Genomic DNA, 26,350 nt, shown 5'->3' on the forward strand with positions numbered 1-26,350 from the left:
GGAGGAAGAATATAAGCTTGCGGAGACTAGGCGGGTTGGGCTCTGGTGAGGTAGGTAGGTTGGTAGGTGTTTAAGTAGGTAGGTGTGTATATGGATTAGGTGGTTAGGTAAGTATGTGGGAAGGTGGGTGGGTATGTGGGTGAGTTAGGTAAGTAGGTGGGTAGTTGGGTAGGTGGGTGGGTATGTAGGTGGATTAGGTAAATAGGTGGGCGGGTAGGTGGGTGGATTGGGTAGTTAGGTAGGTAGGTAGTTAGGTTGGTGTTTAAGTTGGTAGGTGGGTGGATGGATTAGGTGGTTAGGTAAGTATGTGGGAAGGTGGGTGGGTATGTGGGTGTGTTATGTAAGTAGGTGGGTATGTAGGTGGATTAGGTAAATAGGTAGGTGGGTGGATTGGGTAGTTAGGTAGGTAGGTAGTTGGGTTGTGTTTAAGGTGGTAGTTGGGTGGATGGATTAGGTGGTTAGGTAATTAGGTGGGTAGGTGCGTGGATATGTGGGTGGATTAAGGTGGGTAGTTAGGTACATGGGTGGATAAAGTGGTTAGGTAGGTAAGTGGGTGGATAGGTAGGTAGGTAGGTGTTTAGGTAGGTAGGTGGGTGGATGGATTAGGTGGTTAGGTAAGTATGTGGGAAGGTGGGGGGGTATGCGAGTGGATTAGGTAGTTAGGTAAGTAGGGGGGTAGGCGGGTGGGTACGTAGGTGGGTTAGGTAAATAGGTGAGTAGGTGGGTGGATTGGGTAGTTAGGTTGGTGTTTAAGGTGGTAGGTGGGTGGACGGATTAGGTGGTTAGGTAAGTATGTGGGAAGGTGGGTGGGTATGTGGGTGTGTTATGTAAGTAAGTGGGTATGTGGGTGGGTATGTAGGTGGATTAGGTAAATAGGTGAGTAGGTGGGTGGGTGGATTGGGTAGTTAGGTAGGTAGGTAGTTAGGTTGGTGTTTAAGGTGGTAGTTGGGTGGATGGATTAGGTGGTTAGGTAAGTAGGTGGGTAGGTGTGTGGATCTGTGGGTGGACTAGGTGGGTAGGTAGGTACATGGGTGGATAAAGTGGTTAGGTAAGTAAGTGGGTGGATAGGAAGGTAGGTAGGTCGGTTGGTGTTTAAGTAAGTAGGTGGGTGGTAAGTATGTTGGGAAGGTGAGTGGGTATGTGAGTGAGTTAGGTAGGTAGGTAGGTAGTTGAGTGGGTATGTAGGTGAATTAGGTAAATAGGTGGGTGGGTAGGTGGGTGGATTGGGTAGTTAGGTAGGTAGGTAGTTAGGTTGGTGTTTAAGTTGGTAGTTGGGTGGATGGACTAGGTGGTTAGGTAAGTAGGTGGATAAGTGCGTGGATCCGTGGGTGGATTACGTGGGTAGGTAGTTACATGGGTAAATAAAGGGGTCAGGTAAGTAATTGGGTTGATTGTGTCGATAGGTAGGTAGGTAGGTAGGTTGGTTGGTGTTTAAGTAGGTAGGTGGGTGGACGGATTAGGTGGTTAGGTAAGTATGTGGGTATGTGGGTGAGTTAGGTAAATTAAGGTAGATAGGTTGGTGTTTCAGGTGGTCGTTGGGTGGATGGATAAAGTGGTTAGATAAGTAAGTGGGTGGATTGGGTGGATAGGTAGGTGGGTTTAGGTATGTAAGTAGGTGGGTTTAGGTAGGTAGGTGGGTTGTTGGGTTTAGGTAGGTAGAGAGGTAGGTGGGTGGATTTAGGTAGGTAGGTAGGTTTAGGCACACAGGTTTTTTTGTAGGTAGGTGGGTTTAGGTAGGTACGTAGGTTGGTGTAGGTGAGTAGGTTGGCAGGTAGGTAGGTGCATTGGTGGGTTTAGATAGGTGGGTGGATAAGGTGGTTAGGTAGGTAGGTGGGTGGGTTAGGTAGGTACGTAGGTGGGTACATAGGTGGGTTTAGGTCGGTAGGTATTTAGGTTGGTGTAGGCAGGTGCCTAGGTGGGTATACGTAGGTGGGTGGATAAGGTGGTCAGGTAAGAAAGGGGATGGGTCGGTGGGTGGATTAGGTGGTTAGGTAGGTCGGTGGGTTTAGGCAGGTAGGTAAGTGTAGGTAGGTAGGTAGGTAGGTAGGTGGGTGTATAGTTATGAAACTAGGTAGATGGGTGGGTAGGTCGGTATGTGAATAGATGGTTAATAGATAATTTCGATAAAACTAAATACAGAATCTGTTACTGTTCACTGACCTGATTTCTTCTTCCCCTCTTTCTCGCCTTCCGTGTTTTCTACATAGAGGCACACAAAACACAAATGACTGAGCTACCATGCAACACGCTAACCAGTTGCACATAAAGAGAGAGAGATGTGGTGATTTCAGCATGCGGCAAGTTTCAAAATCTAAAATGTCAAAAGTAGCACAATTAGTGTCAATGCAGCAGGGACACTGAGGACACGAGTGGGCAAATTTTCAGACTCCGGCAGCCATATTTCAGTTATGAAAAAGGTGGAGCCGTTGATTTTATTAAAAAAAGGAGAAAAAAATTGGCTGTTTCCTTGCTAATACTAACACGAATTCTGTCAATCGAGGCCGAGGAGTTCCTAAAAAATAAAATCCTTCCTGTCTCACTATCGCCCTCTGCCATGAGGCAAGAGAACCGCGTGCCTCACTCTGCAGATGCTCAGCACAGCGATACATAATTGTATTTATAATATTCAAATTGTCAAGTTGAATGTAACCATTTATCAGACTTTTTCGTGCCGACTCATTTCTAAATTGAGTTTTTTTACAATCATTCCTCTTACCACATCCATTAATGGAGGGGTGTCAAACTGGCGGCTTGTGGGCCGTATAAGGCCCGCTAAGGGATTGAATCCGGCCCGCGAGACAACGCTCAGAGAAGCGCAAGAGAAAAACAAGCTGCAGGTTGAAATATGTCCACTTGATGTTGCCAAATCCAGGTGGCTCGAACAAATGCTGTACTTTTATTTCTTTCACTATCTATCTCTCTCTCACTTTCTCTGTCTCTCTTTTTCTTTTTCTTTGTTCCTCTTTGTCTCTTTCTGTGTCATTTTACCTTCCTTTGCCCGCCCTTTTTTCCTTTTCTCTCTTTTCTCTCTTTCTCTCTCTCTCTTGCTTTCCCCTTCTCTATTTCTCCTCTTTCTCTCTTTTTCTCATTGGATTTTGTTTTTTTCTCTCTTTCTTTCCACCTCTCACTGTTTCTCTTTTTACTTCTTCTGTTCCTCACACTCTCGCTCTCTCTTCCTCCCCTTTTCTCTCTCTCTTTTTCTCTTTCTTTGTTCCTCTTTGTCTCTTTCTGTTTCCTTTTACTTTCTCTCTCTCTTTCCCTTGCTTTCTCCCTCTCTTTCCCCCTTCTCTATTTCTCCTCTTTCTCTCTTGTTCTTTTTAGATTTTGTTTTTTTTTCTCTTTCTTTCCACCTCTCACTGTTTCTCTTTTTACTTCTTCTGTTCCTCATACTCTCGCTCTCTCTTCTCCCCCTGTCTCTTTTTCTCTTTCTTTGTTCCTCTTTGTCTCTTTCTGTTTCCTTTTACTTTCTCTCTCTCTTTCCCTTGCTTTCTCCCTCTCTTTCCCCCTTCTCTATTTCTCCTCTTTCTCTCTTGTTCTTTTTAGATTTTGTTTTTTTTTCTCTTTCTTTCCACCTCTCACTGTTTCTCTTTTTACTTCTTCTGTTCCTCATACTCTCCCTCTCTCTTCCTCCCCTTCTCTCTCCCCCTGTCTCTTTTTCTCTTTCTTTGTTCCTCTTAGTCTCTTTCTGTTTCCTTTTACTTTCTCTCTCTCTCCCTTGCTTTCTCCTTCTCTCTTTCTCGCCCTCTCTCTTTCTCTCTATTTCTCTTTAGATTTTGTTCTTTATCTCTGTTTCTTTCCCCCTCTCTCACTATTTCTCTTTTAATTTCTTGGGTTTCTCACTCTCTTTTTTTCTCTCTTACTCTTTCTCCCTTTCTCTTTGTTCCACCCTCTCTACTTGTCTCTCCATCTATTTCTCTTATTTCTTTCTCTTTTTTTCGATCCCTCTAATCTACTAGCTTGGCCCCCGAGAGAATGTTTGTCCTATTTTGTGGCCCCTGAGTTAAAATGAGTTTGACACCCCTGCTTTAATGAGTGGAAACTGAAAATAAATCTGTTTCTGTGTTTATTATATTCTACACAGATTTTCTTTTTAATGTACATGTTTTCCACCAGTGCTTTTTTTAAACACCCACGGCTCCTTTGATTGAATTAAAGTGCTAAATAACATATTTTTAAAAGACTATTTTTCTATCCTATCTTACTTTATGCTACTGTTTTATTTGACAAATACGATAATTCACCTTTTGATCATGAACTTCAATTGTGGTGCCCAAGCAGTAAACTTTGCCCACCACAAACTTAGATGTGTTTTTTTTTAAAGGGACACTGTGCAATATTTGACCACTAGATGTCGCTATGTTGTGTGGTGCAAGCAAAAATGTGTGCTACAGAGTACAAGGAAGAATACAAACTAGGGAGACTTAGAGGGACTAAACTACACCATTTTCGTCTCATTTTTTGGACAGCAAGGTTTTGGGATTTTTGGGGTCCCCGTAGCAGCAAGATGTCGGACAATTGTGTTAGCTCCCTCTAGATTTGGCTCATATGTAAAGTAAAACCGAATTTCCCAACTTACAATGCACGATTGTGATAGTTCATGTATTTCTGCTTGTTTTTTTTTTTATAAATTACTTTTTTTTTTAACCACTAAATAATACACACTGTCCCTTTAAGTGCAGAAACACTCAGCTACGGGAAAATGATACAGAAGAAGAGATATTTAGGAGTGTTATGTTGCCGAAAATCAGTCAAATAATGACAGTTCATCTTCATATTGTGCTGATGAGAGGAAAAGAAAAAGGAAATTAGACACAAAGGAAATACCTCAGGCTCTACGGGAAGCTCTTTTTCCTCCCTCTGATGACAACAAGCATTGAAACAGTTTATTCTTTTGGAGGCGCTAGAGAGCCCCAAAAAATCGGCTCCGTTCCTTGTTATTTGCAAATATTTTATAAATATTATATCACTCTACTAAGGTAGAACACCAAATCAAATGCTTGAAATAGCACGGTACCAAGGGGACAAAAGGCTACCACACTTACTGTTTTCTTTGTCTTTTTTGTCTAAAACACAAAAAAATATATATATCAGTCATAAAACATTTCCAATGTACTAATATGCAAACTACTATAGTTCCAAACCTTTAGTGTCTTTCAAGGGCCTTTCTTTTTCCTCAGACTGATTAGCTTTGCCTGTTCGGACAATAAAGTTGTAAGAAAACAAATAATTCAATACAGCTCATTATTACCGTATTTTCTGGACTATGAGACGCACCTGATTATAAGTCGCACCCTCAATTTTTTTGTTATGCATTGGATTACAAGGTGAATGAAATTAAAACTGTAAAAAGAGTGAGGGTTACATAAAAACGAGTATAATAAATACCTAAAAAGAACTGCGTGCAGATGTATTACGGTAGTACAAACGCTCCCCTACTCACGACCATTACGAAAAACAGTAGATACGAACATTTTTTTCGAGATTTCGAAAAATAACCGGACTTTGCTGTAAGTTAGATTTCGTTTTGTGCACCTTTTTCCGAGTACAGGACATTACTGTAGTGCTTCTTTCCGCCACTACCGGAGTGTGGCGCTGTGAGAGCTCACCCAGCATCCACTTCGAAGAAGAAATCAACTTCCTCTTCTTAGTTCGTGTGTAAACTTTCTATACTGTATCTCCAGCGCACTAAGAACTTTGACATTTTTATTGTTTTATATCTTGTGCATTCATTCATTATGGTTTGTCTAAAGTGGAAAGAAGAGGTGAGCCGCTTCTTTTGAAATGAAAGTGGAACAAGGAAGCTTGATGCGGTTGAAAAAAAATGGTTGGATCGCTTTGTTACCACAGAGGAGGACCTCTTGAAGCGCATCTTCCAGAAGTAAGTTGAACTTAACTTTATTTATCCTTATAGTGCATATTATTTAATGAAATGTTTATTTTTTAGGACAAAACAATACAGGTTATTTATAAAAGCCTCAAACATACAAAATATAGCACTGAACCAACTTACGAACAAATTCAACTTATGAACGATCGTCTGGGACCGTTCACACAGGGTCGGTGAGCAACGCTTGAAACAACAGTCAGCAACAGCAATCCCAAGTGTGGCAACTAAGTCATTATCAAACATGTCCAAAACTTGACATCACCTTACATTTTGCTGAGTTTCCGGCAATGCAAAAAAAAAGTTCACTTTTGAATGAATTGACTCATTTTTTATTTTTTTTATTATTATTTTTTAAATTCCTTTGAAAAAAAAAATTGTGTTATTTTTTCCTAGCTGTGACTTTTTTCTTTTTCTTCTCTATTTACTTTTTTTCCTTTGTTTCTTTCTTTTTTTTCCGTCTTTTTTCTGAATTTTTTCTTCTTTTTTCTCTTCCTTTTGTTTATTTTTTTCTCAGCTTTTCACTACTTTTTCGTTTTGGTATTTTTTTCTTTTTTGTTCTCTTCCCCCTTCCTTTAAGTCATTTTGTGCATAATTTTACATAATATTTGGTCATATAGGGATGAAAGAAGCAAAAACGACCTGAAGAGCCGTTTAGGACCCGACAGAGCCGGTTCCTTTTAGTGAGCCGAGCCGAAGAAGCCGGTTCTCGAAAAACTCTACCGACTTTACTCGACTTCGTTCTACTTCGACTCAACTTCAAAATACCACATTTAGGACACAACGTCAGGGGAACCCGTGTATTTTTACTTTCATGCACTGTAACTTTGACTTAATTCGCTTCTTCATTAGCCATTTCGAGCCCTGATTTTTGTGAGCTCGCTCGATTTTCTTGTGCGTGGAAAAGCTCTGGGCAGTGCGCGATTGCGCACACACGCAGCTTAGAGGGAACATTGCTTACGATCCATTTTTAGTAACAATAATCGAATCTATGGCTCATGTGAACTGTGTGCTAGATGACGTCACACACTACAACACTGCCGCTGGGGCATACCACAAACTAAATTAACTTAATCCATTCAATGGTAAACTTATTTAGAAGCATTCAATTATAATTAAGCATTGCCGATTTTTTCACCCTATTCTCGGTTTTAAGGCGCCTAACAGTCCGGAAAACAAGGTAATTCATGAACAAACCATCCAACTGACTTTTCACCGAAGTTATTCTCGTCTTGGCTGAAGACCCCCAAAAAATAAAAGCACACACAGTCGTCAGTCTATATGCACGTCACCATTTTGTTTTTCCGGCTTACGTGTTTGCAATTTGTCCTGCTTGCTCGTCACGTTTGTCTTCTTGACCGTGTCCAGCGGCCCGCTTCTCAGCTTGCCGGAATGTTCTTCCATTGGCTTGGAATTTTGACTTGGACCTGGCAGGAAGTAGGTCATACAAACTAGGTTTTAAAAACGCTGAAAACTGGGCCCTTAAATGTCGAACGAACTGCTCTACGTTCAGGGTTGGGTAGGGTTACTTTAACTGGATTACCGTATTTTCCGCACTATAGGGCGCACCCCCAAAAAATAGTTTTTGGTCCTATATCTACCATACATAAGGCGCACCGGATTATAAGGCGCTACAATGGCAACGTCGAGAAAACAGTCAGATAGTTCAGTCCAACTTCTTACCCCCTTAACATTCCCAAAGCTTGCAAAGAAGCAAATACGTGTCGTAGACACATGCGGATGCGGTGTCTGTACGATGTCACTCAAATGCATCGTTCCAAATATCATTCGGAATGTTAAAGTCTTGGGATTCAAGAAATGCCAACCATTCCTTAGTTTCTATTTTCTTTTTCGCTCGCAACTTTACTGTGCATATGACAATAAACACTTGGAATTGAGTTTAATTTAAAAAAGACCCATCACAGAAACATCGATATCACTCTGAAACAAGATACTGGGAAAATATATAGCCGGAGTAGCTCACCGAAGTCGTTGCCTTCAATAATAATGTGCAACCATGGTCCTCTTATATCCGTGAGTGTAGTAAATCCAGGAGAGTAAAATATTTACGAATACAGGATGGTAAAACATGTTTGCTCTATGCCGTAGACAACCAAACATGCTATTCACATTCATCTTTTTCGGCCAATTGCAGGCTTTGTTTTGCCCCTTTAGCCTATGCGAGCCTGTAAATGATAAAAAAGATCCGCCCCCTTTACCTCCGAATAACTTTAGCCAATAGTGATCGATTCAAATGATGATTGACACATTGGCTGGGAAATGAAACGCCGGTATATAAATACCAGCATACACCGCGGACGACTTGGCCTTCGGGGGAAAAATCGAGTCGGCGGCTGCTTGCCTTAGTTGCAAGACTTTGCGACTTAATATTGATCCATATATAAGGCGCACTGTATTATAAGGCGCATGGTCAGCTTTTGAAAAAAATAAAGGCTTTTAGGTGCGCCTTATAGTGCGGAAAATACGGTACTTTCAATTACTTTTGGATTACTCCAATACCAAATATGCTAATAAAAGACAAAAGAAACTAAATATGAATACAATGATGACTCACAACACGTGGTAAGCTTTCTCTCCTGGCTTTGATCTCTTTGATCTCCGGCAAAACTGACATGAAATGCGACAGGAACAAAATGAAAATAAATCCATAAATCATTTTTGCCTCTCCATGTATTCCGTTACTCCCCAAGCCTGCACAAAATGTCGTCATTTTATTCATATTTAGTTTCTTTTGTCTTTTATTAGCATATTTGGTATTGGGGTAATCCAAAAGTATTTGAAAGTAATCAAGTTAAAGTAATCCTACCCAACCCTGCTTTTAGAGCAGGACACATTGCACGAGATTTAAGCTCTCTTAGCTAATTTCCTTCTCACTGTTTTACCTACTTAACCTGAAGAGAAACTTCCTTTTTTTGGGGTATCAATAATGCTGACGTTTTGGCGAGTGCTAATAGCTCATTTCTGTATTTGCTAAACTGTTTTTGTTGGGAGAGAAGTAAGGAAGTTAGGAAATAAAGAAACTAAAAGGGGAAGAAAGAAGCAAAAAAAAGAAAGACATGAGAAAAGGAAAATAAGTAAAGAAAGAAAGAAATAAGTAAAGAAATAAGTAAAGAAAAAAGTCAAGAAGTAAAGAAAGAAGTCAAGAAAGAAGTAAAGAAGGAAGTAAATAAGTAAAGAAAGAAGTAAAGAAAGAAATCAAGAAGTAAAGCAAGAAGTCAAGAAAGAAGTAAAGAAGGAAGTAAATAAGTAAAGAAAGAAGTAAAGAAAGAAATCAAGAAGTAAAGCAAGAAGTCAAGAAAGAAGTCAATAAAGAAGTCAAGAAGTAAAAAAAGAAGTCAAGAAAGAAGTAAAGAAGTCAAGAAGTAAAGAAGGAATTAAAGAAGGTAAGAAGAAAGTAAAGAAAGAAGTAAAGAAGGAAGTAAAGAAGGAAAGAAGGAAGTAAAGAAAGAAGTAAATAAAGAAGTAAATAAGTAAAGAAAGAAGTAAAGAAGTAAATAAAGAAGTAAAGAAAGAAGTCAAGAAGTAAAGAAAAAGGTAAAGAAAGAAGTAAAGAAGTAAAGAAAGAAGTAGATACGTAAATAAAGAAGTCAAGAAAGAAGTAAAGAAGTAAAGAAAGAAGTCAAGAAGTCAAGAAAGAAGTCAAGAAGTCAAGAAAGAAGTCAAGAAGTCAAGAAAGAAGTAAATAAGTAAAGAAAGAAGTAAAGAAAGAAGTCAAGAAGTAAAGAAAAAGGTAAAGAAAGAAGTAAAGAAGTAAAGAAAGAAGTAGATACGTAAAGAAAGAAGTCAAGAAAGAAGTAAAGAAGTAAAGAAAGAAGTCAAGAAGTCAAGAAAGAAGTCAAGAAAGAAGTCAAGAAGTCAAGAAAGAAGTAAAGAAAGAAGTCAAGAAGTAAAGAAAGAAGTCAAGAAAGAAGTAAATAAGTAAAGAAAGAAGTAAATGAGTAAAGAAAGAAGTAAATGAGTAAAGAAAGAAGTAAATAAGTAAAGAAAGAAGTAAAAAAAGAAGTCAAGAAGTAAAGAAAGAAGTCAAGAAGTAAAGAAAGAAGTCAAGAAGTAAAGAAAGAAGTAAAGAAGTAAAGAAAGAAAGAAAGAAATGAGAAAAAAGAAAGAAAGGTAAAGAAAGAAAGAAAGTCACAGACCAAATATGAATAAAATGACTACATTTTGTGCAGGCTTGGGGAGTAACGGAATACATGGAACGGCAAAAATGATGTTTGGATTGATTTTCATTTTGTGTCTGTCGGATTTGATCTTCGTTTTGCCGGAGATCCAAGAGATCAAAGCCAGGAGAGAAAGCTTACCACGTGTTGTGAGTCATCATTTGATTCCTATTTAGTTTCTTTTGTCTTTGATTAGCATATTTGGTATTGGAGTCATCCGAAAGTCATTGAAAGTAATCCAGTTAAAGTAACCCAACCCTGTCTACGTTTACCTCTCCTGACGACGGGTGAGGAAGTCCTTGTTTTGCTCTTGACGGCCGATGATTTCACTGTTTTTGAGGCAGGTGGGAGGTCTCTCTTACGTTTTGCTGACGTAGTTTCTAACGTGAAGATAAAAACCCTGCTGGTTAAAAAAATGAAATCATCCCTCCATTGATCAGAATGTCAAGGAGCATTACCTCTCTTTGGAGGAACGGCAGCACTTTTTCGCACTTTGACAGCTGAATCTGAGGGGAAAGTGTCGGATGAACACATCTTACAAGAACTGTTCTTTTCCTATATTCATCTCATCTCATCAGCGACACCGCTTATCCTCATTAGGGTCGCGGGGGGGCTGGAGCCCATCCCAGCCATCTCCGGGCAGTGGGCAGGGAACTACCGTAAATTCCGGACTATAAGCCGCTACTTTTTTTCCCCAATATCATCATATTTCTGAAGTAGTATTTTTATATTATAGTATTACTGTAGTGGTATTTTTTGTAGTATTTTTGTATTTTCATCGCAGTATTTTTGGTATTATTAATTGAGTAGTTTTGTAATATTTCTGTAGTAGTATTTTTGTATTATAGTATTACTGTAGTGGTATTTTTGGTAGTATTTCTGTATTTTTTTTGTTGTTGTATTTTCATCGCAGTATTTTTGGTATTATTAATTGAGTAGTTTTGTAATATTTCTGTAGTAGTATTTTTGTATTATAGTATTACCGTAGTGGTATTTTTGGTAGTATTTCTGTATTTTTTGTTGGTTTTTTTTCATCGCAGTATTTTTGGTATTATTAATTGAGTAGTTTTGTAATATTTCTGTAGTAGTATTTTTGTATTATAGTATTACTGTAGTGGTATTTTTTGTAGTATTTCTGTATTTTTTTTGTTGTATTTTCATCGCAGTATTTTTGGTATTATTAATTGAGTAGTTTTGTAATATTTCTGTAGTAGTATTTTTGTATTATAGTATTACTGTAGTGGTATTTTTGGTAGTATTTCTGTATTTTTTTTGTTGTTGTATTTTCATCGCAGTATTTTTGGTATTATTAATTGAGTAGTTTTGTAATATTTCTGTAGTAGTATTTTTGTATTATAGTATTACCGTAGTGGTATTTTTGGTAGTATTTCTGTATTTTTTGTTGGTTTTTTTTCATCGCAGTATTTTTGGTATTATTAATTGAGTAGTTTTGTAATATTTCTGTAGTAGTATTTTTGTATTATAGTATTACTGTAGTGGTATTTTTTGTAGTATTTCTGTATTTTTTTTGTTGTATTTTCATCGCAGTATTTTTGGTATTATTAATTGAGTAGTTTTGTAATATTTCTGTAGTAGTATTTTTGTATTATAGTATTACTGTAGTGGTATTTTTGGTAGTATTTCTGTATTTTTTTTGTTGTTGTATTTTCATCGCAGTATTTTTGGTATTATTAATTGAGTAGTTTTGTAATATTTCTGTAGTAGTATTTTTGTATTATAGTATTACCGTAGTGGTATTTTTGGTAGTATTTCTGTATTTTTTGTTGGGTTTTTTTCATCGCAGTATTTTTGGTATTATTAATTGAGTAGTTTTGTAATATTTCTGTAGTAGTATTTTTGTATTATAGTATTACTGTAGTGGTATTTTTTGTAGTATTTCTGTATTTTTGTTGTTGTATTTTCATCGCAGTATTTTTGGTATTATTAATTGAGTAGTTTTGTAATATTTCTGTAGTAGTATTTTTGTATTATAGTATTACTGTAGTGGTATTTTTGGTAGTATTTCTGTATTTTTTTTGTTGTTGTATTTTCATCGCAGTATTTTTGGTATTATTAATTGAGTAGTTTTGTAATATTTCTGTAGTAGTATTTTTGTATTATAGTATTACCGTAGTGGTATTTTTGGTAGTATTTCTGTATTTTTTGTTGGGTTTTTTTCATCGCAGTATTTTTGGTATTATTAATTGAGTAGTTTTGTAATATTTCTGTAGTAGTATTTTTGTATTATAGTATTACTGTAGTGGTATTTTTTGTAGTATTTCTGTATTTTTTGTTGGTTTTTTTTCATCGCAGTATTTTTGGTATTATTAATTGAGTAGTTTTGTAATATTTCTGTAGTAGTATTTTTGTATTATAGTATTACTGTAGTGGTATTTTTTGTAGTATTTCTGTATTTTTTGTTGGGTTTTTTTCATCGCAGTATTTTTGGTATTATTAATTGAGTAGTTTTGTAATATTTCTGTAGTAGTATTTTTGTATTATAGTATTACTGTAGTGGTATTTTTGGTAGTATTTCTGTATTTTTTTTGTTGTTGTATTTTCATCGCAGTATTTTTGGTATTATTAATTGAGTAGTTTTGTAATATTTCTGTAGTAGTATTTTTGTATTATAGTATTACCGTAGTGGTATTTTTGGTAGTATTTCTGTATTTTTTGTTGGGTTTTTTTCATCGCAGTATTTTTGGTATTATTAATTGAGTAGTTTTGTAATATTTCTGTAGTAGTATTTTTGTATTATAGTATTACTGTAGTGGTATTTTTTGTAGTATTTCTGTATTTTTTTTGTTGTATTTTCATCGCAGTATTTTTGGTATTATTAATTGAGTAGTTTTGTAATATTTCTGTAGTAGTATTTTTGTATTATAGTATTACTGTAGTGGTATTTTTGGTAGTATTTCTGTATTTTTTTTGTTGTTGTATTTTCATCGCAGTATTTTTGTTATTATTAATTGAGTAGTTTTGTAATATTTCTGTAGTAGTATTTTTGTATTATAGTATTACCGTAGTGGTATTTTTGGTAGTATTTCTGTATTTTTTGTTGGGTTTTTTTCATCGCAGTATTTTTGGTATTATTAATTGAGTAGTTTTGTAATATTTCTGTAGTAGTATTTTTGTATTATAGTATTACCGTAGTGGTATTTTTGGTAGTATTTCTGTATTTTTTGTTGGGTTTTTTTCATCGCAGTATTTTTGGTATTATTAATTGAGTAGTTTTGTAATATTTCTGTAGTAGTATTTTTGTATTATAGTATTACTGTAGTGGTATTTTTTGTAGTATTTCTGTATTTTTTTTGTTGTATTTTCATCGCAGTATTTTTGGTATTATTAATTGAGTAGTTTTGTAATATTTCTGTAGTAGTATTTTTGTATTATAGTATTACTGTAGTGGTATTTTTGGTAGTATTTCTGTATTTTTTTTGTTGTTGTATTTTCATCGCAGTATTTTTGTTATTATTAATTGAGTAGTTTTGTAATATTTCTGTAGTAGTATTTTTGTATTATAGTATTACCGTAGTGGTATTTTTGGTAGTATTTCTGTATTTTTTGTTGGGTTTTTTTCATCGCAGTATTTTTGGTATTATTAATTGAGTAGTTTTGTAATATTTCTGTAGTAGTATTTTTGTATTATAGTATTACTGTAGTGGTATTTTTTGTAGTATTTCTGTATTTTTTTTGTTGTATTTTCATCGCAGTATTTTTGGTATTATTAATTGAGTAGTTTTGTAATATTTCTGTAGTAGTATTTTTGTATTATAGTATTACTGTAGTGGTATTTTTGGTAGTATTTCTGTATTTTTGTTGTTGTTGTATTTTCATCGCAGTATTTTTGGTATTATTAATTGAGTAGTTTTGTAATATTTCTGTAGTAGTATTTTTGTATTATAGTATTACCGTAGTGGTATTTTTGGTAGTATTTCTGTATTTTTTGTTGGGTTTTTTTCATCGCAGTATTTTTGGTATTATTAATTGAGTAGTTTTGTAATATTTCTGTAGTAGTATTTTTGTATTATAGTATTACTGTAGTGGTATTTTTTGTAGTATTTCTGTATTTTTTTTGTTGTATTTTCATCGCAGTATTTTTGGTATTATTAATTGAGTAGTTTTGTAATATTTCTGTAGTAGTATTTTTGTATTATAGTATTACTGTAGTGGTATTTTTGGTAGTATTTCTGTATTTTTTGTTGTTTTTTTTTCATCGCAGTATTTTTGGTATTATTAATTGAGTAGTTTTGTAATATTTCTGTAGTAGTATTTTTGTATTATAGTATTACTGTAGTGGTATTTTTGGTAGTATTTCTGTATTTTTTGTTGTTGTATTTTCATCGCAGTATTTTTGGTATTATTAATTGAGTAGTTTTGTAATATTTCTGTAGTAGTATTTTTGTATTATAGTATTACTGTAGTGGTATTTTTGGTAGTATTTCTGTATTTTTTGTTGTTTTTTTTTCATCGCAGTATTTTTGGTATTATTAATTTAGTAGTTTTGTAATATTTCTGTAGTAGTATTTTTGTATTATAGTATTACTGTAGTGGTATTTTTGGTAGTATTTCTGTATTTTTTGTTGTTGTATTTTCATCGCAGTATTTTTGGTATTATTAATTGAGTAGTTTTGTAATATTTCTGTAGTAGTATTTTTGTATTATAGTATTACTGTAGTGGTATTTTTGGTAGTATTTCTGTATTTTTTGTTGTTTTTTTTTCATCGCAGTATTTTTGGTATTATTAATTGAGTAGTTTTGTAATATTTCAGGAGTAGTATTTTTGTATTATAGTATTACTGAACCAGTGTTTTTGTACTATTTCTATAGTATTTTTTTGTGTAGTAAATATTAATTCAATTTAACAAATCCCATCTTGTAGTTGTTTAATGAACTAGCTCTCTTTCACATTTACTGTTCTTAAAGGTACCGTGTCTATTATCCGACCACTAGATGTCGCTGTATTGTGTCCTGCAACCAAAAACTAGTACTTCTAAGCATGTGGAAGAATACAAACTACAGAGACTCATAGTGACCAAACTGCGCCATATTTTTTTTTGCCCAGCTATTCGCATGATTTTTGATTTTTATGGGTTCGCGTAGCAGCAAGATGGCTCACAATTTTGTAGGCTCCCTCTAGGTGAGCCTTATGTGAAATAAATACAACATTCTCGACCTACCAGTAATAAAAATATGAATGTTTGGATTAGAGAATTCAGTTTTTTGAAGTTTTTACAACTGAGGTACTACATCATATTCACTGTCCCTTAAATAAGAATGAAAATCTGAATTTAAAAACTCAATTTATATCAAATTGAAATTCTATACTTAAAATAGTATCGAATCAAACTTGAATACTACCAATGTTCCCTGTAAATTTCCTTACGGGTCTGAGCGTTGACACCAAGTCGGTGAGCAACGCTTGAAACGACAGGGAGCAACGGCGAACCCAAGTGTGGCAACTAAGTCATTATCAAACATGTCCAAAACTTGACATCACGTTACATTGAGTTTGCGGCAATGCAAAAGTATTTTTCTCTTTTGAATGAATTGACTCATGTATTATTGCAAAGGTTGGACGGCCTACAAACATCATTTGTCATCTCATCTCATCTCATTAGCCGTACCGCTTATCCTCAGTAGGGTCGCGGGGGGGCTGGAGCCCATCCCAGCAATCATCGGGCAGTGGGCAGGGGACACCCTGAACTGGTTGCCAGCCAATCGCAGGGCACACAGGGACAGACAACTCATTCGCTCATTCACACCTAGGGACAATTTGGACCGGCCAATTCACCTGAAATGCATGTCTTTGGAATGTGGGAGGAAACCGGAGTGCCCGGAGGAAACCCACGCAAGCACGGGGAGAACATGCAAACTCCGCACAGAAAGTCTGGAGCTGGATTTGAACCCACGACAGGTTCCCATGACATGAACTGTGCCGCACAAGCGCTAACCACTGCGCCGCCGTGCTGCAACATCATTTGTTTTTACAACAATTCTTTCACAAGATTTCCATTTCTTTTTTTTTTCCTGATATATTTTGTCGCATAATATTAACATTTTTGGGGGCTTATTTAGTCGGTTGCACGATGCAGAACTGTATTTAATCACATTTTTTGTGGAAGTACAATGTTGGCAACAAGATTCACTTGGTAAAATTGGAAATGATTTGAATGCAACATAAACTTTTTCTTCTTTTTTCCGTGTTTTTTTTCTACTTTTTTTTTTAAATTCTTTTAAAAAAAAGTCTCATTGTGGGTTTTTTTCCAAGCTGTTACTTTTTTCTTTTTGTACTTTTTTCCTACGTTTCTTTCTTTTCCTTTTTTCTGGCTTTTTTCTACATTTTTCCTTCTTTTTCTCTTTCTTTTGTTTCTTTTTTTTTCTCAGCTTTTCACTACTTTTTACTTTTTTTTTGTTCTATTCCCCCCTTCTTTTAAGTCATTTTGTGCATAGTTTTACATCATATTTGGTCATGTTGGTAATAAAGAAGCAAAAACAGCCTGAAGAGCCATTTAAGACCCGAAAGAGCCAGTTCCTTTTAGTGAGCCGAGCCGAAGAAGCTGGTTCCCGACAAACTCTACTAACTTTACTCGACTTCGTTCTACTTCGACTCGACTTCAGAATACCGCATTTAGGACACAACGTCAGGGGAAGCCGTGTATTTTTACCTTCATGCACTGTAACTTTGACTTAATTCGCTTCTTAATTAGTAATTTTGAGCCCTGATTTTTGTGCGCCGGCTCGATTTTCTCGTGCGCTGAGAATGTGCGAGCAGTGCGCGATTGGTCTTTAGTTATTTACCTATCTTTGAAGACTCAACTTTGGTTTTGTCTTTCCTGTGATCTGAAATCAACAAAAAAACAGTAGCAGTTCAACACGTACCCAGCGAAATGTTCTATTTCAAAGTACCTTCGTGAGCCTCGGTCTTCCCTGTGGTGGGTTTCTCTTCGGCTTCTACGGTGCACAGGTATTATTCATGGAACCGTGAAACAACAGAGAAAATGGCCGCCTACCTTGGATTGCAGATGATACCGCCACGTCTTCTTTCGCGCTCTCGGATTCAGCTTTTGGTATGACGTCTTCCTCTTTAAGAATGAAATGGTTACACGTCAGCGTAGGAAAATATAACTATGCAGTGACTTGCAAAACTATTTGGCCCCCTTGAACTTTGTGACTTTTTGCCACCTATCAGACTTCAAAGATAAAGATCTAAAACTGTAAATTCTTGTGAAGCATTAACAATAAGTGGGACGCCATCATGAAGTGGAACACACTTTATTGGATATTTTCAACTTTTTTTAACAAATAAAACAAAAAACAATTAACAGCAAATTAAGCCAACCAGTATTTTTTTTTTCTTTTTGCATGGAGTTTGTTTATATGTACTAATTATTTTATTTATTTATTTTATTTTGTATCGTGTGCACCTTTCCCGAGTACAGGACATTACTGTAGTGCTTCTTTCCGCCACTACCGGCGTGTGGCGCTGTGAGAGGTCACCCAGCATCCACCCCGAAGAAGAAATCCGTTTCCTGTTCCTTGTGAGTGTGTAAAACATTGTATACTGTATCTCCAGCGCGCCAAGATATTTTTATTGTTTAATATCTCGTGCATCCATTCACTACGGTTGGTGTAAAGTGTAAAGAAGAGGCGAGACGTTTCTTTTGAAATGAAAGCGGAATAAGAAAGCTTGATGCGGTTGAGAAAATAGTCTGATGGCTTTTTTTTGGCACCTTTTTCCCACGGAGGAGGAAGTCGCCTAACTCTTGAAGCCCATCTCCCAAACGTCAAACTTAACTTTATTTATCTTTATAGAGCATAGGTGTCAAACAGGTGGCCCGCGGGCCATATCAGGTCCGCTAAGGGATTGAATCCGGCTCGCGAGACAACACTCAGAGAAGCGGAAGAGAAAAACAAGCTGCAGCTCTCTCTCTCTCTCTCTCTCTCTCTCTTGCTTTTTGCTCTCTCTCTCTCTCTCTCTCTCTCTCGCTTTTTTCTCTTGCTTTTTTCTCTCTTTTCTCGCGCTTTATGCTCTCGCTCTCACTTTTTTCTCGCGCTTTTTGCTCTCGCTCTCTCGCTTTTTTCTCTCGCTTTTTGCTCTCGCTCTCTCGCTTTTTTCTCGCTTTTTGCTTTTTTCTCGCGCTTTTTGCTCTCGCTCTCTCGCTTTTTGCTCTCGCTCTCTCACTTTTTGCTCTCTTTCTCTCTCGCTTTTTGCTCTCTCACTTTTTGCTCTCTCTCGCTCTCTCTCTCTCGCTTTTTGCGCTCTCTCTCTCATGCTTTTTGCTCTCGCTCTCTCTCTCTCTCTCTCTCTCTCTCTCTCAACCTCTTTTGCTCTAACTTCCTTTTTTCCTTTTCTCTCTCTCTTATTTCTATATATCTCTTTTTCTTTCTCTTTAATCTACTAGTTCGGCCCCCAACAGAATGTTTGTCCTATCGTGTGGCCCCCCAAGTTGAAGTGAGTTTAACACCCATGTCATAGAGCATGGTATTTAATCAATTGTTTATTTTTTAGTACAAAACAATACAGGTTACTTCTATAAACCATAAACATACAAAATATGCACTAATATAGCACTGAAGCAACTTACAAACAAATCCAACTTCGAATTTCTCGTTAGTTGTCAGTATCGATGATTCTGGCAACAGTATGGTATCGACGGATACCAAAATCTCAAGTATCGCACAACTCACCTTTCTTACCCTCGGGCAAAGATGGTGGTGCTTGTTCCACAGTGTCTGATGGGACGGTTTCGATCGGCTGGACCGGTTTGACAGCCATGGCCGGTTCCGCCTGTTCCATCGGTTGTACCGGTTCAGGTGGTTGCACCTGTTGGACTGTTTCCACCTGGTGGACCGGTTCTGGTGGCGGATGCGTGGGAGGCGGCATGGGCGGAGCATAGTGCTGGTAGTGGGGGTAGAGCGGCGGCATCATCGGGTGCATTTGGTAAAGCGGAGGTGCGTGGATGGGATAGTTGCTGAGAACCGGAGCAGCGGAACCTTGGGAGAAAGAATTGTATACCGTAAATTCCGCACTATAAGCCGCTACTTTTTTCCCTAACTTTCAACCCTGCGGCTTATTCAGTGCTGCGGCCAATTGATGTCATTTTTCTAACGGCCGCTACCGTCTTTCTTTGTAAATATGTGTAACCCATGTATAATGTATGTATTTGCACTGTATATTTTTGTAATGTATTTATTTTAGACACTTATTCTGATATGTTTTGCACGGGTGAATGAAAAAGGAGGGGCGGAACAAACGCGGGGTGCCGAGTTTAAGTGAGGGACAGACAAGGAAAGAAGCGGGGGTAAAAAGTTGGTTAAAGAAAAAGGAGTTGCGTGAGTAAATGTGTTCATCTGATATATTTTTCCCACCCTTACCTTTGGAAATACACACATTTTTCCTTGGATTACTTTCAACGGGACCCAGACTCTGCTTGTCTGCATCAAACCTTAAGTACCGGTATCATTTTCCGTTCATTTTGCCGGCTGTGATTTTTGGACTGTGGACTTTAATGAAGGACATTTAGTTTCAATCGCGGGACTCGAAGTCGGGTTTGGGTTAATTTTGTGTTTGTGTTACATGTTTAAATGTGGGCGCATGCGGCTTATATACAGGTGCGGCTTGTGTATGTACAAAATCGGTTTTCCTCTTAAAATGTGGTGGGTGCGGCTTATAATCAGGTGCGCTCTATAGTCCGGAATTCACGGTAAGTGCTTGTGGAGTTCAAGAAAATGTCCGGAAGGGTACCTGAGGCGGTCGGCGGTGGGTAAGGAGTGTCGGTGACGATCTGATGAACTTCGGAACAAAATGTTTTGAGGTGAAGGTAGCGCAGATCTTGTGTCATAGGGCTCAGTTCAAGTGGACTCACCGTACCAGCCGGGAGGAGATGGGCAGTAGACTGGAGCCGGTTTGGGCGCCGGTTTGCACGGACCAACTGAAGGCACCAACCATGTTATTGTCAGTTAGCCTAGCATAGCATCAACAGGCACAGTCTGTTATCTACCGTCTGAGGTGCCATCGTGCATCGGTTGAGGGACTTGTTCTGGTTTTGGTGTTTCCTTCTTTGCAGATGAGTCTAATGAAAACACAAAAAGTCGATTATATTCGATAAACCTTACTTTTTTTATCTTTAAATGTACGGTGTCTTTAACACACGATCGTCCTTTCTATTCTATTTTTTATTTTATCGTTTGTTATCGCAACATCCATCGCAGCCTGGCCGTCCTGGAAGGGGGATGACCTCATGTGCGCTCCCTTCTCAAGGTTTCTTCATTTTCCTCATGTTGAGGTTTTTAAGTTTTTCCTTGCCCTCATGTTGGTTTTAGATCAGGGGAAGGTGTCATAATGATATGTAGTTTGAAATAGTCAGTGGCAATGTTCCCTCTAAGCTGCGTGTGTGCGTAATTGCGCACTGCCCAGAGCTTTTCCGTGCACAAGAAAATCTAGCCAGTTCACCAAAATCAGGGCTCGAAATTGATAAATAAGAAGCGACTTAAGTCAAAGTTACAGTGCATAAAGGTAAAAATACAAGGGTTCCTCTGACGTCGTGTTTTAAATGTGGTATTTTGAAGTCCAGGTCGAAGTAGAACGAAGTCGAGTAAAGTCAGTAGAGTTTTTCGAGAACCGGCTTCTTCGGCTCGGCTCACTAAAAGGAACCGTCTCTTTCGGGTCCCAAACGGCTCTTCAGGTTGTTTTTGCTTCTTTAATCCCAACATGACCAAATATTTTGTAAAATTATGCACAAAATGACTTAAAGGAAGGGGGGAATAGAACAAAAAAGAAAAAAATACCAAAATGAAAAAGTAGTGAAAAGCTGAGAAAAAAATAAACTAAAGGAAGAGAAAAAAGAAGGAAAAATTCCGAAAAAAAAGCCAGAAAAAAGGAATAGAAAAAGAAACAAAGGAAAAAAGTAAATAGAAATCAAAAAGAAAAAGGTAAAAGCTAGGGGTGGCGAACATGTGGCTCCAAGGCCGCATGCGGCTCTTGGCCAATAAGAATGCGGCTCTTTGCCTCATCATATTTTCTATATACTGTGGCTCTTTGCCTTGTTTCATGTTTAGTTTTTTTGTGTGTATTGAGGGTGGACACTTTCCTTGAAATCAACCCAAGAACGATACTTTTTGTTTTAAAAGGAGAGGAGTGTGTTATGGGAAATAATATGTTTTTAATTTTGTGTGTTTGTGTCCGTCATGGCAGGTCAGTGCGTGGTGTGGCTCTTTGACTCTCACAGTTAAAAATTTCGGCTCTTATAATGGGATCAAGGGAAACAACAAAAAGTGCTCCGCAGAGGGATAAGAGTAGAGAACACAAACACAGTCTTACACGATGCGTCAAACTTGTTCTCCACCCCTGAGCTGTATGAATAAACATGACTTGACTTTAAAAAGTTTAACAATGCCCAACTGAGTTCAAAGAGCCTTTATATTTATTTCCATGCACCTATATGCTTTTATCTTACTTTTGGCAAAGTCAAGTCATTTTTATTTGTATAGCCCTTAATCGCAAAGAGTCTCAAAGGGCTGCACAGGTTATTACACGGACTGTTTTTCAGACTATTATTACATCATCCCCTGATCTGGAACCAACATGAGGGCAAGGAGAAACTCAAAAACCTCAACATGAGGAAAATGAAGAAACCTTGAGAAGGGACCGCACATGTCGCATCCCCCTTTCAGGATTACCAGACAGCAAAGGATGTTGCAATCACAAATAAGCTAAGAAAGCTGTTCAGGATAGAACACATTATGCAGGAGGAATGGAGGAGGGCACAGGTGAGGGTTGGAGTGTAACCCAATTCGAGCGTGTCTAAGAAATGCATGTACTTGCACACGCAACATAAGGAGCTTAACAGAAGCCGCAATGATGACACGAGCCAGTAGATGGCAGCCTCAGGTAAAGTTGCAAAATCCGTACAGCTCTTTTGAAACAATTGAATCTTAATGTTCTTGATCTTACCTGTTTTAGGTTTCTTGCTTTTTTCTTCTTTCTTGCCTATTTAAAGACAAATCCCAAAAAGTGGAATCGGATGACAACCAGCACTTCTACGGATCAATTTCACCTACTTTTGAGAAGTATCGGAATCCTCCTGATCCGTTTCATTTTTGGTTCCAGGCTGGCAATCCTGGGAAGAGCTGAGAATGCAAAACACAGGTAGTATTTAACAACAATGACCAAACAACAAGCTGGCTTTGAGTAATCCCTTATCTATCGCGGGTTTATGTTCCAAAACGAATCTGCGATAGGCGAAATCCGTGACATAAAAACCTTTATTTACAAAAATTACACAATGAAATAATCTCTTGTACATTGAAACTAAAGAAAAAAAAAGTTTTACGTGATAAAATATTTGTTTAATGATACCGTAAATTCCAGACTATAAGCAGCTAAATTTTTCCCAAACTTTCACCGCTTATGTCATGTCCAGCATGGTCGCCGTGGCGACCGGCTGGCCCCGCCCCCTGGGCACCGGCTGTAGTAGATCATCTAATCTGCGTGTGTGCTTTTTAAGGGCGGGTTGTGGGTATTGCGGGTTGCTGGTTCATTGCATTTTCTGTTGCACGTTTTGAGTAAAAGCCTGTTTTGAGAGTATCCCTAGTCTTAGTTCCTGTTTGCCTGTAAGCCTGTTTTTGTTTTTTTTTGTCCCTGAGTGTTGGACGACTTTTATTTCCTTAATAAAAGTATCTGATGATCGTTAACACGAATGAGTTCTCCCTTCCTGCCCCCTGCCTCCGATCCGGTCCGGTCCCGTGACAGCTTATCCTCAGTAGGGTCACGGGGGTGCTGGAGCCCATCCCAGCCATCTCCGGGCAGTAGGCAGGGGACACCCTGAACTGGTTGCCAGCCAATCGCAGGGCAGACAGGGACAGACAACTCACCTGCTCATTCACACCTAGGGACAATTTTGACCGGCCAATTCACCTGACATGCATGTTTTTGGTATGTGGGAGGAAACTGGAGTGCCCGGAGGAAACCCACGCAAGCACGGGGAGAACATGCAAACTCCGAACAGGAAGGTTGGTAGCTGGATTTGAACCCATGACCTCAAAACTGTGCCGCCGTGCTGCCTATACATATAATATATATTTAGATTTTTGCCATTTACATTTTTTAATAGAGAAAAAATATAGCATATAAAATAAGATGTTACCTGATCTTTTCGGTTTTTCTGTCATCTTCACCGCTTTTGATTCTGAAAAAGCAAAATAACACGGTTGAATCATCATCATTATTTCACAACATCTGGTAAAGGGTTGTCAACTAGAACACAAAAACAGGTCTTGGGCCCCTCCAGGATGAGTTGAGGACTGACCTTTCTTCTTCGGGGTCCTCAAGGCGGACACTGGACCCTTTGACGAACTTGAACAGGGACAAGCTGGACAACAGAAAAAGGTTCCGTTTTCAAAAGTCATCAAAACTGGGTCCTACATCAACATACCGTAAATTCCGGACTAGAGAGCGCACCTGATTATAAGCCGCACCCACCACATTTTAAGAGGAAAACCGATTTTGTACTTACACAAGCCGCACCTGTATGTAAGCCGCATGCGCCCACATAAAAGCATATAACACAATCACAAAATTATCCCAAATCCGGCTTTGGGTCCCGCCATTGTAACTGCATATAGAGTATACAGTCCAAAAATCACAGCCGGCAGACTGAACAGAAAATGATACCGGTACTTAAGGTTTGATGCACCTGCAGAGTCCAGGTGCCCGTTGAAACTAATCCAGGGAAAAAAGTATATATTTCCAAAGTTAAGGGTGGGAAAAATATATATCCACTATTGTCCGGAATTTACTTGTATTCAATATAGGAGCTTGGGTAAAAAAAAAAAAAAAACGATCCAGAATTTGTTCATGTCAGTAATCAATATTGCTACCGTGTTGCCTGGCTGACCTGCAGGTGCTTCAGCTTTGGGTTTTGTCACCTTGTCCTGGTCTTCATCATCATCTTTCTCCTCTTCCCCTGCTTGTAGAGCGGCAATGCTAACTAGAGAGATAAAGAGAGAGAAAGGAAGAGGAGAGATAAATACAGAGAGAGAAAGAAGAAAAGTGAGGGATATAAATAAATACAGAAATAATAAGAGATAGATAGAAAAAGAGAAAGAGAAACCAAAAAAGAGAAGAGAGGAAAAGAGAATAGAGCGAGAGGGAGAGAGATGAAGAGAGCAAGAGAAAAAAGGAGATAAAGATAGATAAAAACAGAGTGAGAAAGACAAAGAGGGAGAAAGAAAGAAAGACAGACAGACAAAATAAGAAAAGATATGTATACATATATAAAGAAAGAGGCAGAGGGAGAAAGAGACAGAAAGAGAGAGAGAAAAAGAGGGAGAGAAGAGAGAGAAAGAGAAGAGAGAGGAACAGAGATGAAGGGAGCAGGAGAAAAAAACAGATAAAGAGAGGAGACAAAGATAGATAAAAAGAGATAAAGAGATTAAGAAATAAATAAAAAAACAGTGAGAAAGACAAAGGGAGAAAGAAAGACAGACAGACACAATAAGAAGAGACATGTATACATATATAAAAGAGACAGAGGGAGAAAGAGACAGAAAGAGAGAGAAAAGAGGGAGAGAAGAGAGAGAAAGAGAAGAGAGAGGAGAGAGATGAAGAGAGAAAGAGAAAAAAGAGATAAAGATAGTTAAAAAGAGATTAAAAAACAGAGTGAGAAAGACAAAGAGGGAGAAAGAAAGAAAGAAAGACAGACAGACAAAATAAGAAAAGGGATGTATACATATATAAAGAAAGAGACAGAGGGAGAAAGAGACCGAAAGAGAGAGAAAAAGAGATGAGAGAGGGAGAGAGATCAAGAGAGCAAGAGAAAAAAGAGATAGAGAGGAGATAAAGATAATTAAAAAGAGATAAAGAGATTGAGAAAGAAATTAAAAAAAAAAAACAGAGTGAGAAAGACAGGGGGAGAAAGAAAGACAGACAGACAAAATAAGAAAAGAGATATGTATACATATATAAAGAAAGAGAAAGAGACAGAAAGAGAGATAGAAAAAGAGGGAGAGAAGAGAAAGAAAGAGATAAAGAGAGGAGATAAAGATAGTTAAAACGAGATTGAGAAAGAAAAAAAACAGAGTGAGAAAGACAGAGGTAGAAAGAAAGACAGACGGACAAAATAAGAAAAGAGATATGTATACAAATATAAAGAAAGAGAAAGAGAGAGAGAAAGTAAGAGAGAGAGAAACAGAGAGAAAGAGAGAGACAGATAAATCAGTAGATTCTGTCTTTCTATCAATTAAGTGAACACCTATCAACACTATACCTGCCAGCAAGTCGTCATCATCCTTCTCCTCTTCAAGGTGCTCTTCCTCATCTTCATCCTGGTGAGGCTCTGGTGTGACATCATCTCCATCGTCCTCATCCCGAATTGCATCTCCCTCATCATCATCTACGTCATCATCTGTTACATCTTCGGCTTCTGCTTCGCCCAAGCTCTCTGGGTCTTCGTCATGGAAAGGCATGGAAACAGAAGTTGAGGAACCTTCATCTGCCAGAGTAACCTCTTTGCCATCATCTTTATTGGAATGAAGGTCACCGTCACCTTCTTCACTTGAAGGAAGCGCAATATCTGAAGATTCATCTTCTTCATCGCCTTCTTTCTCCTCCTCTCTCTCTTCATCAACTGTGTCTTCGTCTTCTTCTTCATCAACTTCAGATGCTGTGGACTCACTTTCATCCTCAGTGGGCAACTCCGGATGCTCCTCGTCTCCGTCGTCAGTCTCAGGTATGGAGGCATCATCTTCATCCTCGATTGCAGCCACCTCCTCCTCTTCATCTTCATCACTCACGGCCTCATCTTCATCCTCAGCATCCGTAGCTTCCTCCTCTTCATTTGAGTCCTCTTCGTCTAAGGTGTCAGGTTCCTCTTCCTGCTCATCATGTTCCTCTTTTTCCTCCATCTCCTCAGCAGATTCGGCTCCTTCCTCCTCCTCCGGCTCTTGGTACTGGTCCTCTTTCTCCTTTTCCGCCTCAGGGGCAGAAGCTTTCTTTATGTAATCTTCTGACAAGTCTGCTTCATCACTGTCTGCTGCATCTTCATCCTCTTCCTCCTCCTCCTTTTGATCTGTATAAACTTCTTCTTCCACTGCATCTTCTTCTTCCTCCTCCTCCTCCTCCTCATCTTCAGCTGCTTCATCTCCTACCTCCTCCCCTATCTTACCATCTCCATCATCCACCTCGTCTTCATCCTCCTCCTCCTCATTGTCCTCTTCTGTCTCCTCCTCCTCCTCCTCCTCCTTGTTGTCCTCTTCAGTCTCCTCCTCCTCCTCCTCATTGTCTTCT

The 26,350-nt window shown here is 38.0% G+C and overlaps 1 protein-coding gene across 6 annotated transcripts in view; it reads right to left on the bottom strand.

Annotated features, from left to right (window-relative positions):
• LOC148346239 (uncharacterized) overlaps window positions 1–26,350 on the bottom strand; it is a 74,092-nt gene that overhangs the window by 6,886 nt on the left and 40,856 nt on the right. The window contains exons 6-26 of one of the 6 annotated variants that reach the window (XM_088324959.1): window positions 25,611–26,350; window positions 25,332–25,511; window positions 23,961–24,053; window positions 23,373–23,435; window positions 23,211–23,252; window positions 22,126–22,194; window positions 22,019–22,054; window positions 20,067–20,138; window positions 19,932–19,997; window positions 19,811–19,858; window positions 18,754–19,059; window positions 17,076–17,147; window positions 16,972–17,016; window positions 16,864–16,905; window positions 10,521–10,568; window positions 10,320–10,442; window positions 7,198–7,311; window positions 7,094–7,120; window positions 5,142–5,192; window positions 5,043–5,063; window positions 2,161–2,199 (exon numbers count right to left, since the gene is read on the bottom strand). The exon at window positions 25,611–26,350 is cut by the window's right edge and continues 223 nt beyond it. In XM_088324959.1, the coding sequence (XP_088181085.1) occupies window positions 2,161–2,199; window positions 5,043–5,063; window positions 5,142–5,192; window positions 7,094–7,120; window positions 7,198–7,311; window positions 10,320–10,442; window positions 10,521–10,568; window positions 16,864–16,905; window positions 16,972–17,016; window positions 17,076–17,147; window positions 18,754–19,059; window positions 19,811–19,858; window positions 19,932–19,997; window positions 20,067–20,138; window positions 22,019–22,054; window positions 22,126–22,194; window positions 23,211–23,252; window positions 23,373–23,435; window positions 23,961–24,053; window positions 25,332–25,511; window positions 25,611–26,350 (2,297 nt within the window). Of the gene's footprint in view, window positions 1–2,160; window positions 2,200–4,824; window positions 4,858–5,042; window positions 5,064–5,141; window positions 5,193–7,093; window positions 7,121–7,197; window positions 7,312–10,319; window positions 10,443–10,520; window positions 10,569–16,863; window positions 16,906–16,971; window positions 17,017–17,075; window positions 17,148–18,753; window positions 19,060–19,810; window positions 19,859–19,931; window positions 19,998–20,066; window positions 20,139–22,018; window positions 22,055–22,125; window positions 22,195–23,210; window positions 23,253–23,372; window positions 23,436–23,960; window positions 24,054–25,331 lie in introns of all 6 variants that reach the window. The other 5 variants (XM_088324961.1, XM_088324956.1, XM_088324960.1 and 2 more) reach the window with 5 other exon arrangements.

This window comes from Urocampus carinirostris, chromosome 20 (genome assembly GCF_059441175.1).
Source record: "Urocampus carinirostris isolate Australia breed hairy pipefish chromosome 20, RoL_Ucar_1.0, whole genome shotgun sequence".
NCBI lineage: Eukaryota > Metazoa > Chordata > Actinopteri > Syngnathiformes > Syngnathidae > Urocampus > Urocampus carinirostris.